The sequence below is a fragment of the Mastomys coucha genome, unplaced genomic scaffold (genome assembly GCF_008632895.1).
Source record: "Mastomys coucha isolate ucsf_1 unplaced genomic scaffold, UCSF_Mcou_1 pScaffold18, whole genome shotgun sequence".
In the NCBI taxonomy this organism is placed as follows: domain Eukaryota; kingdom Metazoa; phylum Chordata; class Mammalia; order Rodentia; family Muridae; genus Mastomys; species Mastomys coucha.
The window spans coordinates 91854794-91867510 of NW_022196900.1; the positions used below are offsets into that span (position 1 = coordinate 91854794).

A 12717-nucleotide genomic window follows, 5' to 3' on the forward strand; every position below is an offset into this window, starting at 1 on the left:
TGGCTAGACTGGCTGAGGACCAGCGATGCTCCTGCCTCCAACTCCCTAGTGCCAGGACTGCAGGGGCACACCCTGTGCCTGGCTTTTTATGTGGGTGCGGGGGAATGCAAACTCAGGTCCTCAAGCACTGTATTGACTAAACCCCAGCCCCTTCTGTATATTTCTTCACTCCCAGAAGTCTCTAGTGTTATGTAGCCTTATGCAAAATCACATCTAACATATCTTTAGTTCTTCAAAATTATTGCTATGTAAGAACGTACGTATATGATTGCATGTGTGCACATTATGTGTTATAAAACACACACAAGAAATCTAACTCACTTGGGGTGCTCGCTTTAGCAGCACGTATATTAAAATTGGAATGATACAGAGAAGACTAGCATGGCCCCTGTGCAAGGATGCCATGCAAATTCGTGAAGCGTTCCATATTTAAAAAAAAAGAAAAGAAAAGAAACCTAACTGGGGCTGGAGAGATGGCTCAGCGGTTAAGAGCACTGACTGCTCTTCCAGAGGTCCTGAGTTCAATTCCCAGCAACCACATGGTGGCTCATAACCATCTGTAATGGAATCTAACCCCCTCTTCTGGTGTGTCTGAAGACAGCTACAGTGTACTCATATACATAAAATAAATATATCTTTTTTCTTTTTCTTTTTCTTTTTTTTGAGACAGGGTTTCTCTGTATAGCCCTGGCTGTCCTGGAACTCACTCTGTAGACCAGGCTGGCCTTGAACTTAGAAATCTGCCTGCCTTTGCCTCCTGGGTGCTGGGATTAAAGGCGAGCGCCACCACTACCTGGCATAAATATATCTTTTTTAAAAAAAGGGAAAAAAATGTAACTGGATTTGAAGGTGGAAGGAAGATGGTGTTTCCTCCTAACACATCCCGTGCCTATCATGACCACCATACTACGGAGACCCATTGCCGACTTCCAAGTGGCTTCAGCTTGCACAGTGTCACACCTGCCAAAGTGGACTTAGGAGAAGCAAGGGAGGGCTGAGCTGCTTTGCCTCCTCTTTCTGTCAGCTACCTCATTGGCTTTCTTGTGCTAACCATATACCACACGGTGCCTTCTGGGGCCCTCCGCCATCGCACTAGTTTGCAGGCACTCATCGGTACGCTGTCCATGTCACCAAACAGCGGATGGGCCGTGAGGGAAGAGATGCTGACGAGTCAGGTCCTAGCCGCCAAAACCAAAGTCAAGAGGAACAGGAACGGCTTAGGCTGGGCTGGAGAGATGGCTCAGCAGTTAAGAACACTGACTGCTCTTCCAAAGGTCCTGAGCTCAAATCCCAGCAACCACATGGTGGCTCACAACTACCTGTACAGCTAATGGTATACTCATACACATAAAAAAAAAAATCTAAAAAAAAAAAAATGGCTTAGGCTGCAACATGGGCACACCTAAGAAGGCTTTGTTGAAACAAGCTAGTTACAGAAAGGCCTCATGGGGCCAGGGTGCACCTGTCATCCCAGTGCTTAGGAGGCCAAGGTAGGGAGGATTGAGAATTCAAGGCCAGCTGTCTACAAAACAAGATTAAAAAAAAAAAAAAGGCAGGCAACTGGACAGTTGGCTTGGTGGTTAAGAGAACCACTCTTGCTGTTGCAAGGGGTCAGGGTTCAATTCCCAGCATCCACATGGAGTCTCATCACTTCCTTGGGCACCAGGCATGAATGTGGCACCCAGATGTACACACAGGCAAAACACATATACATAAAATAATAAAAATAATACCAGCTGAAGATGCGCCTCAGTTGGTAGGGGCTTGTCTAGCATCCACATAGCCTGGCTCAGTCCCCAGCACTGCCTAACTGGGGTGGGCTCAGGTCCCAGCACTCAGGAGATGCCAGCGGGAGGATCAGAGGTTCAAGGTGGCAACAGAGGGACTTCAAGGTCGGCCTAGGCCACCAGAGACTCTATCTCAATACAAAGAACCACGCTAGGATGTAATTGCACTTATAGAATTTATAAGGTTCACAAAGGTGCATTTATACACAGAAGGTAGGCTAGTGGTTGCCTGGGGCTAGGAAGAGGGGGGATGGAAGCCACCAGTAATGAGCCCAGGGTTTATTTTGGGGGTGAAAATGTTCTAGCATTAGACTGTGCAAGCCTGTGACGATAGTGAAGTCTGTACAGCGGCTTACCTTGAGTAGAGGAGCCGTGTGGCATATGAATTCTATTTCAATAAAACTGCTTTAAGAAGTAGACCAAATAATGCCAGCCAGTGACAAATATCTGCATGTTTTGGGGGCCCTGTCCCCCAGGTGGGACTGGGGGAATAGCACATGTGGGCACCTATGCTTGTATCAGCTAGCCTTCCTCCCAACCTTTGTGTATTTTCATTGTCCATTGGGTAGCGTTGTGTAAAGGAGAGCCACCGGGTGGCCAGGGGGCTAACAGGAAGTGGTGCCCTCCTGCCCTGTTGGGCACTGGGTGACACATAGCATCCATGCCTCAGTCTGGGGGCTATCTTCCCACTCATCACCCTTCCCGTTAAAGTAAAGAAAATCTGTCTGCTCTGGCTCCATTCCTGCCCGCTGTCTATCCCATCCCATCCCATCCCATCCCATCCTATTCTATCCTATCCCATCCCATCCTTTGAGAGTGCTGCTGGACAGCTCAGGGGTTGCTCTGAGGTGACCTCTGACCTCACCTATTTCACCCTGAGTCCTTCCTGCTCCTGTTGGGTCACTGACCACACTCACGTGACTCTTGACCCCGTGTCTGCTCATTATTATCTCTCTCCAGACAGCCCTCTCTGAGTCCCTCCATTTGGCCTTCAATTCTGGACACTTGTCTGTAGCCAGAGCCTACAGCCCCATGAGCCCCATGGATCCAGGTGCTGCTTACCAAGCAGGGCCACCAGGAGGAGAATCACAACGATGCTGTTGGCGTTCTTCTCCTTGTAGAAGTATAGCAGCAGACAGAACAGGATGATTGCCACCAGCTGTGGGGACATCAGTGATCAAGCATTTAGTCTGGAATTCAGTGTGTATTCCCTGGCCCAAGCCGTGAGTGAGTGAGTGAGTGAGTGAGTGAGTGAGTGAGTGAGTGAGTGTGTGTGTGTGTGTGTGTGTGTGTGTGTGTGTGTGTCTGAGTAGAGAAAGAGGAAGGTGCCTGTTGGGCCCAGTGGCACATTTAGGATGGAGGCTGTGGTAGGAGGGTTGAGAGTTCAAGACCGGCCTGGACTGTATGGTGAGTTCAAAGGAAGCCTGGGTAACTTAGGTCTCGGAATAAGAAAGTAAAAAGTGGTTTTGTGCAGATAAATGGCAGAGTACTTTTTAGGGACATTCCTGGCCCCGGGCTCTATATCTAGCACCAAAAAAACCAAACCAAACCAAAAACAAAAAACCCCACAAAACCAACAAAAGGCAAAACGCCACCCCAGAATGAGACACTCACTCCAGGAGCCATTTGGTCAAGGAACAGGTGTCCATTCTTTGTCACCAAGCCTCAGCTGGGCACAGCTCCCAGAGTAGATAGAGGAAGGCAATAGCTGGGTGTGTGGCCCATGCCTGTAATCCTGGGATCTGGGAGGATTCTGAGTCGCAGGCTAGCCTGGGCTATGTGGTGAGACTGGGAGATTCAGGCTGCCATTGCATCTATCTCTAAATTGCTTATGTGACCGTGGGCAAGTCTACACATCCCCACACCTCTGCCGCATCATCTGCACAGTAGAGATGACTCCATTTACAGAGCACCAGTCAGTGCTACACTGGGCGAACTCTCACCACGGGCCAGATACTGTGCTTAGCATGGCCACCACATACAGCTCCTTACATCCCAAAGTATTGTGAGGTGGGGACCGTTACAACCCACCTAGCCAATGATGTGAACCTCAGAAACCTTTCTAAGGGTCCATACTCTTTCCCAGTAGACCATGCTGTACGGGGCTGGAAGCCGAAAGCGCTGCATGGCAAAGCCGCTTCAGCAACAGAAATTCCCTAGTAGCTGATTCTAGGCTTGCAGTTTGAGAACGCCTACCTGCCTACCGTCAGCCTCGTGCTCTTTCTAACCCCCCCTCAAAGCCTAGATGCCTGGCAGTATGTCCGCTAAGGGAGTCAGACCCAGCACCCAGCAATGCTAAGGCAGGGAAATGTAATGATGGCTCAGCTCCCTTGCCAGCCGGAACCCATGCTAACAGGAGAACACCAGCAAACGAGTATTCCAAGGTGAGAGATTTTAACTGGAGGCCATCAGCTCCAGGTCTCCCATGTCTCCTGGGTGCTGCTCTCAGTCCCAGTGGGGGCATCTTACCTAGCAGTCACAGGTTTTTGTCAGTCTGTAAGCTAGCCTGGTGTTAGGGGGGAGTCATGCCGGATTCCACAAGATTACTGGTGGATACCCAATCAGGTCTACTCAGACTGACACAGTAACATTCCAGAGGCTGTGTGTGTGTGTGTGTGTGTGTGTGTGTGTGTGTGTGTGTGTAACTAACTCCTCAGTTTTCACCTGTTGCCTGAAATGACTCTGTGCCTCACCAGTGAGGCAGGTGACAGAAGACCTTAAGGCCAGCCTGGGTTACATGGCAAGTTTAAGGGTAGCCTGAGCAACTTAGTAAGCTCCTGGTTCAAAATTTAAGAAGTTAAAAAAAGTGGACCAGGGGTGTAGCTCATCAGGAAAACCTGCTTAGCGTATGCGAATCCCTAGGCTTCATCTCTAGTACTACCAAGAAATAAAGATAAAATCAGGTGCACGTTGGCAAAATTTTGGATATAGAACGACAAAGCAGAAATAAAATGTACATCATAATTTCATCTCCCAGAGACAACTACCCAGGATTTCTGTTTTGCTCCTTGCCCTTCATAGACACAGGTTGTGCACACACCTTCATAGCCCTCTGAGGACCCAGGGCTGGCAGATGTGGCACCAGCATGTCATGTGAACCAAGCATGTCCCCGTAAGCTCAGTGGTCATGCCGCGCCTCAGTGATCCGAACCGCTGGGCCCCTCCCCGGGGTCCAGGGTCCAGTGACTGGGACTTGACTACTGCCCCAGGGTCCAGTGACTGGGACTTGACTTGTCCAAGCAGGACAGCACCTTTACTTACCATGTACAGGAGAAAAGGCCAGCTCACAAGGTGCCTGGCGATGTTCTCGCCTGTCATTTTCTCATGACTGTTGGGTGCAAATGTCACTAGCAGGTAGGTGCCCACGATCGCCAAACCGCAGCCAACAAAGGACAAGATGTAGCGTCCTGTGGGGAAGCAGGGAGGATAATCAGAGGCTCAGACAGGGCCCAGGTGCATAGAAGAGGTCTTTTTTTTTTTTTTTTGGTTTTTTGAGACAGGGTTTCTCTGTATAGCCCTGGCTGTCCTGGAGCTCACTTTGTAGACCAGGCTGGCCTCAAACTCAGAAATCCGCCTGCCTCTGCCTCCGAAGTGCTGGGATTAAAGGCGTGCGCCACCACCGCCCGGCCATAGGAGAGGTCTTAAAGAGTCAGGGCAGTCTTTGCCTGTGTGCTGGCTACTTTTAGGTCAACCTGACACAAGCTAGAGTCATCTGAAGTGAGGGAACCTAACTGAGAAAATGCCTCAGGATGATCAGTCTGCAGGCAAGCCTCAGATTGATGGGGAGGGCCCAGCCCACTGTGGGTGGGGCCATGCCTGGGCTGTGGGTGGGGCCATGCCTGGGCTTGTGGTTCTATAAGAAAGCAGGCTGAGCAAACCACAGGGAGCAGGGCAGTAAGCAGCACTAAATAAAGAGTCCTGGTGCCTTCAGAGGTCAGAGGGCATCAGATCCCCTGGAACTGGAGTTATAGACAGCTGTGAGCCACCATGTCGGTGCTGGGGATCGAACCCAGGTCCTTTGCAAGAACACTAAGTGCTCTTAACCACTGAGCCCTCTGTCCAGGTCCCCTTAATGTATGTGTGTTTAATATATTGTTTTCTTACTTGACCTGATTAATTTTACAATTTTTTTTTGTTTGTTTGTTTTTTGTCTTTTGAGACAGGGTTTCTCTGTGTAGCCCTGGCTGTCCTGGAAGTCACTCTGTAGACCAGGCTGGCCTTGAACTCAGAAATCTGCCTGCCTCTGCCTCCCAAGTGCTGGGACTAAAGGCGTGCGCCACCACTGCTAAAAATTCATTTTGTGTGGGTGTTTTGCCTACACGGAGTTACAGGTGGTTGTGAGCTGTCATGTGAGTGCTTAGAACCAGTCCCACGTCCTCTGTAAAAGCAGCCCATTGTTTTAAGACTTTTTTTATTTATGTGTATGTGTGTGTGTATTTGTATGCCACCTGTATGAAGTCGTAGGTATGTGACATCATGCATGGAGTATTTCTATAATGTTAACAGGGAGAGGTGCATCAGGACCACTTCACACATGCGTATCATGAACTTTGTGCTCATTCATTCTCATAAATGCCATTCTAAAAATCTTAAAACCAGCTGTGGTGGCACACACCTTTAATCCCTGTATTTGGGAGGCAGAGGAAGGAGGATTTCTGAGTTGGGGGCCAGAATGAGTTCCAGGATAGCCAGAGCTACACAGAAAAAAATCCTGATTGATTTGGTTGGTTGGAAAACCAACCAATCAACCAACCAAACCCAAACCAAAAAAAAACCAAACCAAACCAAAACCAAAACCTAACGAAGGTTGACATGTGCGTGCACACAGGAAGTAAGATTCTCGAAGGTTGACATGTGCGTGCACACAGGAAGTAAGATTCTCGAAGTAAGCTGGGGTACCACACCCATGTCCTCAGCACCCAAGACAGACAGGAGACATCAGGAGTGCCTCAGTTCCCACAGCCCACCACAGGCAGCATGGCCCCACTTTGAGCAACACTGAGGATGTCGACTGCTTAGGCTTTTTATAGATGTGGACCTGTGGGGTCTCTTTGGGACACCCAGCAGGTGTTTGTGAGGCCCGTCTGTGTCCTGTGCCATCTGGGCTCATTCACTCTTGCCTGCCTAGCAGTGGACCATGGGACCACAACCCAAGCATCCACTGCACTGCTGCTGGCACTGTCTGCCGCCTTGGGTTATACAGACTGTGCCCCAACCAAGAAGCTATTTCATATTGTCACATTGCTACGGTTATGAATTGTAATATAAACATCTGATACGCATGCTATCTGATATGTGACCCCTGTGAAAAGGTCATTTCACCCCGCAGGTTGAGAAGTCTGGCGTAAGGGCTCTGTTTGCGTTCCTGGTTACGCTTAATGTTTTGTAGGCCTTTTTTGGGGGTGGCGTGGGGGCGGGGCGCGGGACTATGTCCACTTTTTGGTTTTTCAGTACTGGGAGTGGAACACAGAACCTTGAGCACTGGGCAAGCTCTCCCACTGAGCCACACCCTCAGTCCCTGCACGGTGGCCTTTATGTGCATTTTACAGGGAAGTTCCGACCGAGAATTCCTCTGTGGATAAGCTAAGAAGGAAATGAGACTCCCAAAGCAAACATAAAGTCCAAAGGGGAACTTTTTTTTTTTCAAGACAGGGTTTCTCTGTGTAGCCCTGGCTGTCCTGGAACTCACTCTGTAGACCAGGCTGGCCTCGAACTCAGAAATCTGCCTGCCTCTGCCTCCCAAGTGCTGGGATTAAAGGCGTGTGCCACCACTGCCCAGCGAAAGGGTAACTTTTAAGAATGACTTTGTCCCTTCCCAACTGCTACTTAACCTACTTGTAAGGAACAGCCGCAGGGCTGTTGTTAGTCTGCCCAGAGGCTGGATGGGGACCATCAGTGGGACCCAGGACAGAGTGGAGAGTAAGAGTCCTGTGTCCCTTCCCTGGTGTCCTATCATACTCCAGTGGAGAAGGTCCAGCTTAGACCTGACCAGCTGTGGGCTAGCACACACTCCTCACATCAGCTTACAATCTCCTGAGAGCAGTGCTCCACGGTCCTACTGCCACACCCTACAACACAGTGTGACCTTGATTAACAACACTATCTCCCCTTTATCTACAGGGTCCATGTTTCTCAGTTGGTTAGGGTTATCTATAAAAAATAATTAAACACGGGGACTTCCATCTTTTTTCTCCCTTCTGTGCTTCTAAATAGTATGAGACAATACTTCTGGGTCAATATCTAGACTCTGTAAACCCAGATGTTATCTTAGGCCCATGTCTAGCTGAGCTGAGGGATATTTTGGGGGACTATGAGCAGGTTCACTGGGCTGTGAGCTCAAACTCAGCTTTATTCATAATGAACTAAGGGTTTCTGGCTTCTAGGTTTGACTCCTGTGGATTTAAAACTCCATGGTGGGTATGTGTGCGCCTGCCACTGGGGTTTTCTAGGTCTCCAACGACAAAGGCCCAAGCAGCATTGACTGCAGGAATGAGGGAAGGATAATTTTCTATTGGGCCACAGACAATTCTGATAGGAAGCTGGGCTTAGGTTATTTAACATAACATCCCAGGAGCATGGACCCCAGAGGGGAGGGGGTGTCAGAGCATCCTCCATGGTGGGGGTGGTAATGGAGGGGGTGGAAGGGGTGAAGGTTAGGTAGGGGCTTCATCAGAGACTTACTCACAAAGTCCTTAGGTTTCCATTTTTCTTTGATGAATATGATTCCGATGATGGCGCTTGCTGGAAAAAGCCAAACACAGAGAGAGGAGTGAGGCTGGTGCCAGGCAGAGAGTGCCTCTTACCCATACTCTCCAGGTGGCTCATTTCCATGCAGCCTCTTGCACATATTCCACATGTTCCCCAGAGTCCTTTAGAACTTGCTCTCTTTCAGCCTCAGCCACTCCATCTGGGAGAGGGGGTCTTCTGGAACCTTCTATGGGATTCCACATAAGCCAGGGCCCTGGACCGAGAGGGCCCACTGTACTAGAGGTAATGGCTTTTGGCATGTTCACCCTGTGAGGTGGGTACTACTGTTGGTCTTCTTTAATAAATAGGAATACTGAGGCAAAAGGGGTAAGATTTGAACTCAGGATGGTGGTGGCCAGAGCCCTTCTTCTTCTACTACTGTATCCTCCCCCTCCCATGATGCTCAACCCTCCCGGATGACTGCAGGGTCACAACTTTAAACTCCTGTGATCATCCTACTAGGCAGGCCAGGCAGCTACTGTGAATGGCTCCATTACTAGCCCAGCTCTGCCTCTGCTGGCCCGGTAACCCTGGGTAAGTCACTGTGGCAGTCTTCTACGAGAAGGTGTTCTGGGCCTGTCTGCATCATATTCTGCCACACATTCAGGAGGCCACTGGTGAGCAGACACACCTACACCATGCAGTTCACAAACTCTGAAAGAACCTTCCCTCTGGCCTCAGTGACCACACCCATCACCACCACCTTCCTCTTTGCTTCCCTTCCCACCCCAGAATCGCTCCACAAACCCCGCTGAAAACTACTACTTCTCTGAGTTACAGGACAATAAGATTCTATATGCAAATCATTTATCACACAGTAAATGCTCATAATGAAACAATTCTTGTTATTGAACAGTGACAGAAAATCCACAGGGGCCAGTGGATGAGCTGTTACTGTGTTAAATTTATTTCTCACTGGGTGGCCTCTGTAGCCCAATGAACCCCTTAAAATCTAGTAGCTGACTGTCCCCCCAATCTTGTCATAATTTACCTTACTTACTTATTTATCGTGGCAATGGGGTTCAAAACCAGGGCCTGGTACCAACCAGGCCCTCATCCCTGGCCTCTAAGTTTGAAGAATTTGGTTACTTCTTTGAAAGCAAAGACTCCTATACACAGCGTTGGCCACTCAGTCACTTATGCCTCACTGTGAACGAAGGCCCCAAGGGGTCTTTGGAGACCCCAGCACTGGGCAGAACAGAGACAGGGATGTAATTCTATCAATGGGGCTGGGTGGGGGCCTGAATGCAGGAAGCAATCCAGAGGACCACGGAGGAAGGTGGGATGGCCAAAGGAATTGCCTTAACTAGAGACAGTCAAACCACCTTAGGAAAAACACTGGAAAAAGAGAAAAATACTGGTCCAGCCTAGTAGCTAATTGGTAAAGCAATTTCCCAGCATGCACAAGGGCCTGGGATTCATCCTCAACACTTAAAAGAAGATACTGGCTGGGAAAAAGTCAGCTCTGCTTCTGTAAACTGTCAGGTTACCAGCCCTGCCCTACCAGGGGAAGTTCTTCTAACAGCAATTCCGAAATCCAATCGCGTTCCCCACTTTGCCAATTTCTTATAATTGGTAGTGACTGCCTACAGAGCAGAGAATTCTGAACTCCCACCTAGGCTGGCTGGTGGGAGAGCTGTGATTGATTAATGATGTCTTCCCCTGAGTCCGGGAGGGGCGGTTACCACGGTGTGTCATACACAGCCCCTCCCTTCAGTGAAGACCACCTTTGAGTTCAAGGAGAACGAAGACACCAAGATTCTCTGCTTTCTTTCGAGCAGGAGAGAGCAAGGCTGGCCTCGAACTCACAGAGACACACCTGTCTCTGCCTCCCAAGTGCTGGGATTAAGGATAGGTACTGCAATGGCTGGCCCTAAGAGTGGCTTTTTTTAATGTGAGTGCTCTGAGCCTCGTTCTGGGTGATGAGAAGGTTGGGGCTTACCTATCACAGAGACAGCACTGAGGGGGACGATGAGCGACAGTGGAGCGAAGGCGTAGGAGGCGAACACGCCCAGCTCCCCCAGCAGCAGCAGGAGCAGCCCCAGCCACCATGTCTTGGTCTTGAAGTAGGCTCGGGGGTCCTTGGAGCCTGCCAGGCGGATGTGGCAGTATTTCTACAAGGCCAAGAAGGAATGCAGTTTGACAAGAGGTTTTGAGAAAATGAAAGGCTCTGGTGAAGGAATCCAAGCTGACATTCCACCTTTAAAAACCATTTCTGTGGGTCTGAGTGGGGCTTGGGGGACATGTGGGTAGAACCTTGAAATGGTTGAGATTTCTTGAGATTTGTGTGTGTCTGTGTGTGTGGACAGTCACATGTATATGGATATGTATGTATATATGTGTGTATAGGGGATACATGTTCATAGGTATGTGGGTGTGCACACACATTTGTATGTGTGTTTGTGTGTGAGTATGGAGACCAGAGAAAGCATCTTTCTTTCTTTTTTTTTTTTAAGATTTATTTATCATTATATGTAAGTATGTGTAAGTAGCTATCTTCAGACACACCAGAAGAGGGCGTCTTTACAGATGATTGTGAGCCACCATGTAGTTGCTGGGATTTGAACTCAGGACCTTCGGAAGAGCAGTCAGTGCTCTTAACAGCTGAGCCATCTCTCCAGCCCGAAAGCATCTTTCATCATGGTTTTTTAGACAGAGTGACTCAGTGGTCTGGGCGTAACAAGTAGGCTCAGCTGGCTTGCCAGTGAGTTCCAGCCATCCACCTGTCTGTGGATTACAAATGTGTGCTACCACAACGGGTTTTTATATCCCTTCTAAGGATTGAATTTAGGTTCTCATGCCTGCAAGGCTACCAGTAAGCCCCCTCCCCACTCTCAATACCGTCTCACATAGCCCAAGAAGATCTTGAAATTTCAATCCTCAGGGCACAGAGATGGTTCAGGGCATGTGTTGCTTTTACAGAGAACCTGTGTTTAGTTCCCAGCACCCAGGTGACGGCTTATAAACCACCTGTAACTCTAATTCTGGGAGGTAGAGTTCCCTCTCCTGACATCCACAGACACAGGCATACCCGTGGCACACAGACGTAAAGACAAACACTTACGTGCGCAAAAGTAGAGGAATCTGAAAAAGAAATCTACCCGCCCTGCCTCGTGAATGCTGGGATTACAGGCGCGAGCCACCGTGCCTGGTTTAGAAACAAGCATCCCTAAAGCACTCCACAAGGGAACTGCAGTCTAGGTCCAAGGTCCCTGCTTTGGCTGAGTCCTTGGGGTGACCTCCTCCTGGCTGCCATTCCCAGAAATCCCTGCATGTGGATGCTCGGTGAGCCACACCCTCCTGCAGAAGGGTGGCAGCTCTCGATTGGTGGGTTTGCGGACAATAGGGAGCAGATGAGAGACTCCAGCATGAACTAATGTTCTTTCCTTCTGGAAATACGAACTTAAGACACAGAAACTGAGACCGTAACTGAAGAAGACAGGAAGAAGGTCGTGGGGGCTACAGGCTACAGAACACAGGAATGTTCAGGGAGACTGGTCTGGGGAGAAGAAAACAAGCCAGCAAGCAGCTCAGATACCACGTGGCGGAAACAGAGACTCTTTCACGGTATGCTGCTGAGAATCATGGCAGCCCTGTGCCTGACCCAGAAGTAGGCAGCTCTTGGCTCTTAGAAGTAGGGGGCACTTGGTGCATTATGGGATTTCTCAGGGTTAGCAGTGCCAGGTCTATGACTTGGCTTCCCAGAAGCAGCCCCTGAGACCTGGGGAGTATATGTGGGAGATGATTCTAGAAGGTATAAGTGGGGAGGGGGAAGGGAAGGCAGGCAGGCAGACAGGCTAACGAATGAGGGCTGTGCTGATGAGACTTAGCTCTTAAGGTCCCTGGGGCTTTAGGGCCTCAGAGAACTTCTGAGAGATCTAACGGAGACCATTTACCCACTGACTCCTATTGCCATCTACCAAAGTGGCCACCAGCCTGGGGACACAGGTGTATCAGTTCCCTGGTCCTCAGGGGAAGCTCTTCAAGCTGCCAGCTCGCTCCACAGCACAGCTGTGGTCACGATCAGTCTGGGTGCAGTGGAGGCTCTACAGTAACTGCGGCAGCCTCCTTCCCTGAGACATGAAGCATGGACGGTATGAGAATCAGAGCTGAGCACTTGGGAGGCGGAGACAGGCAGATTTCTGAGTTCGAGGCCAGCCTGGTCTACAGAGTGAGTTCCAGG

The 12717-nt window shown here is 49.6% G+C and overlaps 1 protein-coding gene and 1 non-coding gene across 5 annotated transcripts in view; one reads left to right on the forward strand and one right to left on the reverse strand.

Moving 5' to 3' along the window:
* Positions 1 to 12717, reverse strand: part of Nipal3 (NIPA like domain containing 3) — a 40499-nt gene that overhangs the window by 11551 nt on the left and 16231 nt on the right. For all 4 annotated transcript variants that reach the window (XM_031379063.1, XM_031379062.1, XM_031379061.1 and 1 more), the window contains 4 exons: positions 10477 to 10648; positions 8469 to 8528; positions 5049 to 5194; positions 2850 to 2946 (listed from right to left, as the gene is read on the reverse strand). In XM_031379063.1, coding sequence (XP_031234923.1) covers positions 2850 to 2946; positions 5049 to 5194; positions 8469 to 8528; positions 10477 to 10648 — 475 coding nt within the window. The remainder of the gene's footprint in view (positions 1 to 2849; positions 2947 to 5048; positions 5195 to 8468; positions 8529 to 10476; positions 10649 to 12717) is intronic.
* Positions 327 to 433, forward strand: LOC116097209. Its single transcript, XR_004121271.1, has one exon. It is a non-coding gene; the product is annotated as a U6 spliceosomal RNA (small nuclear RNA).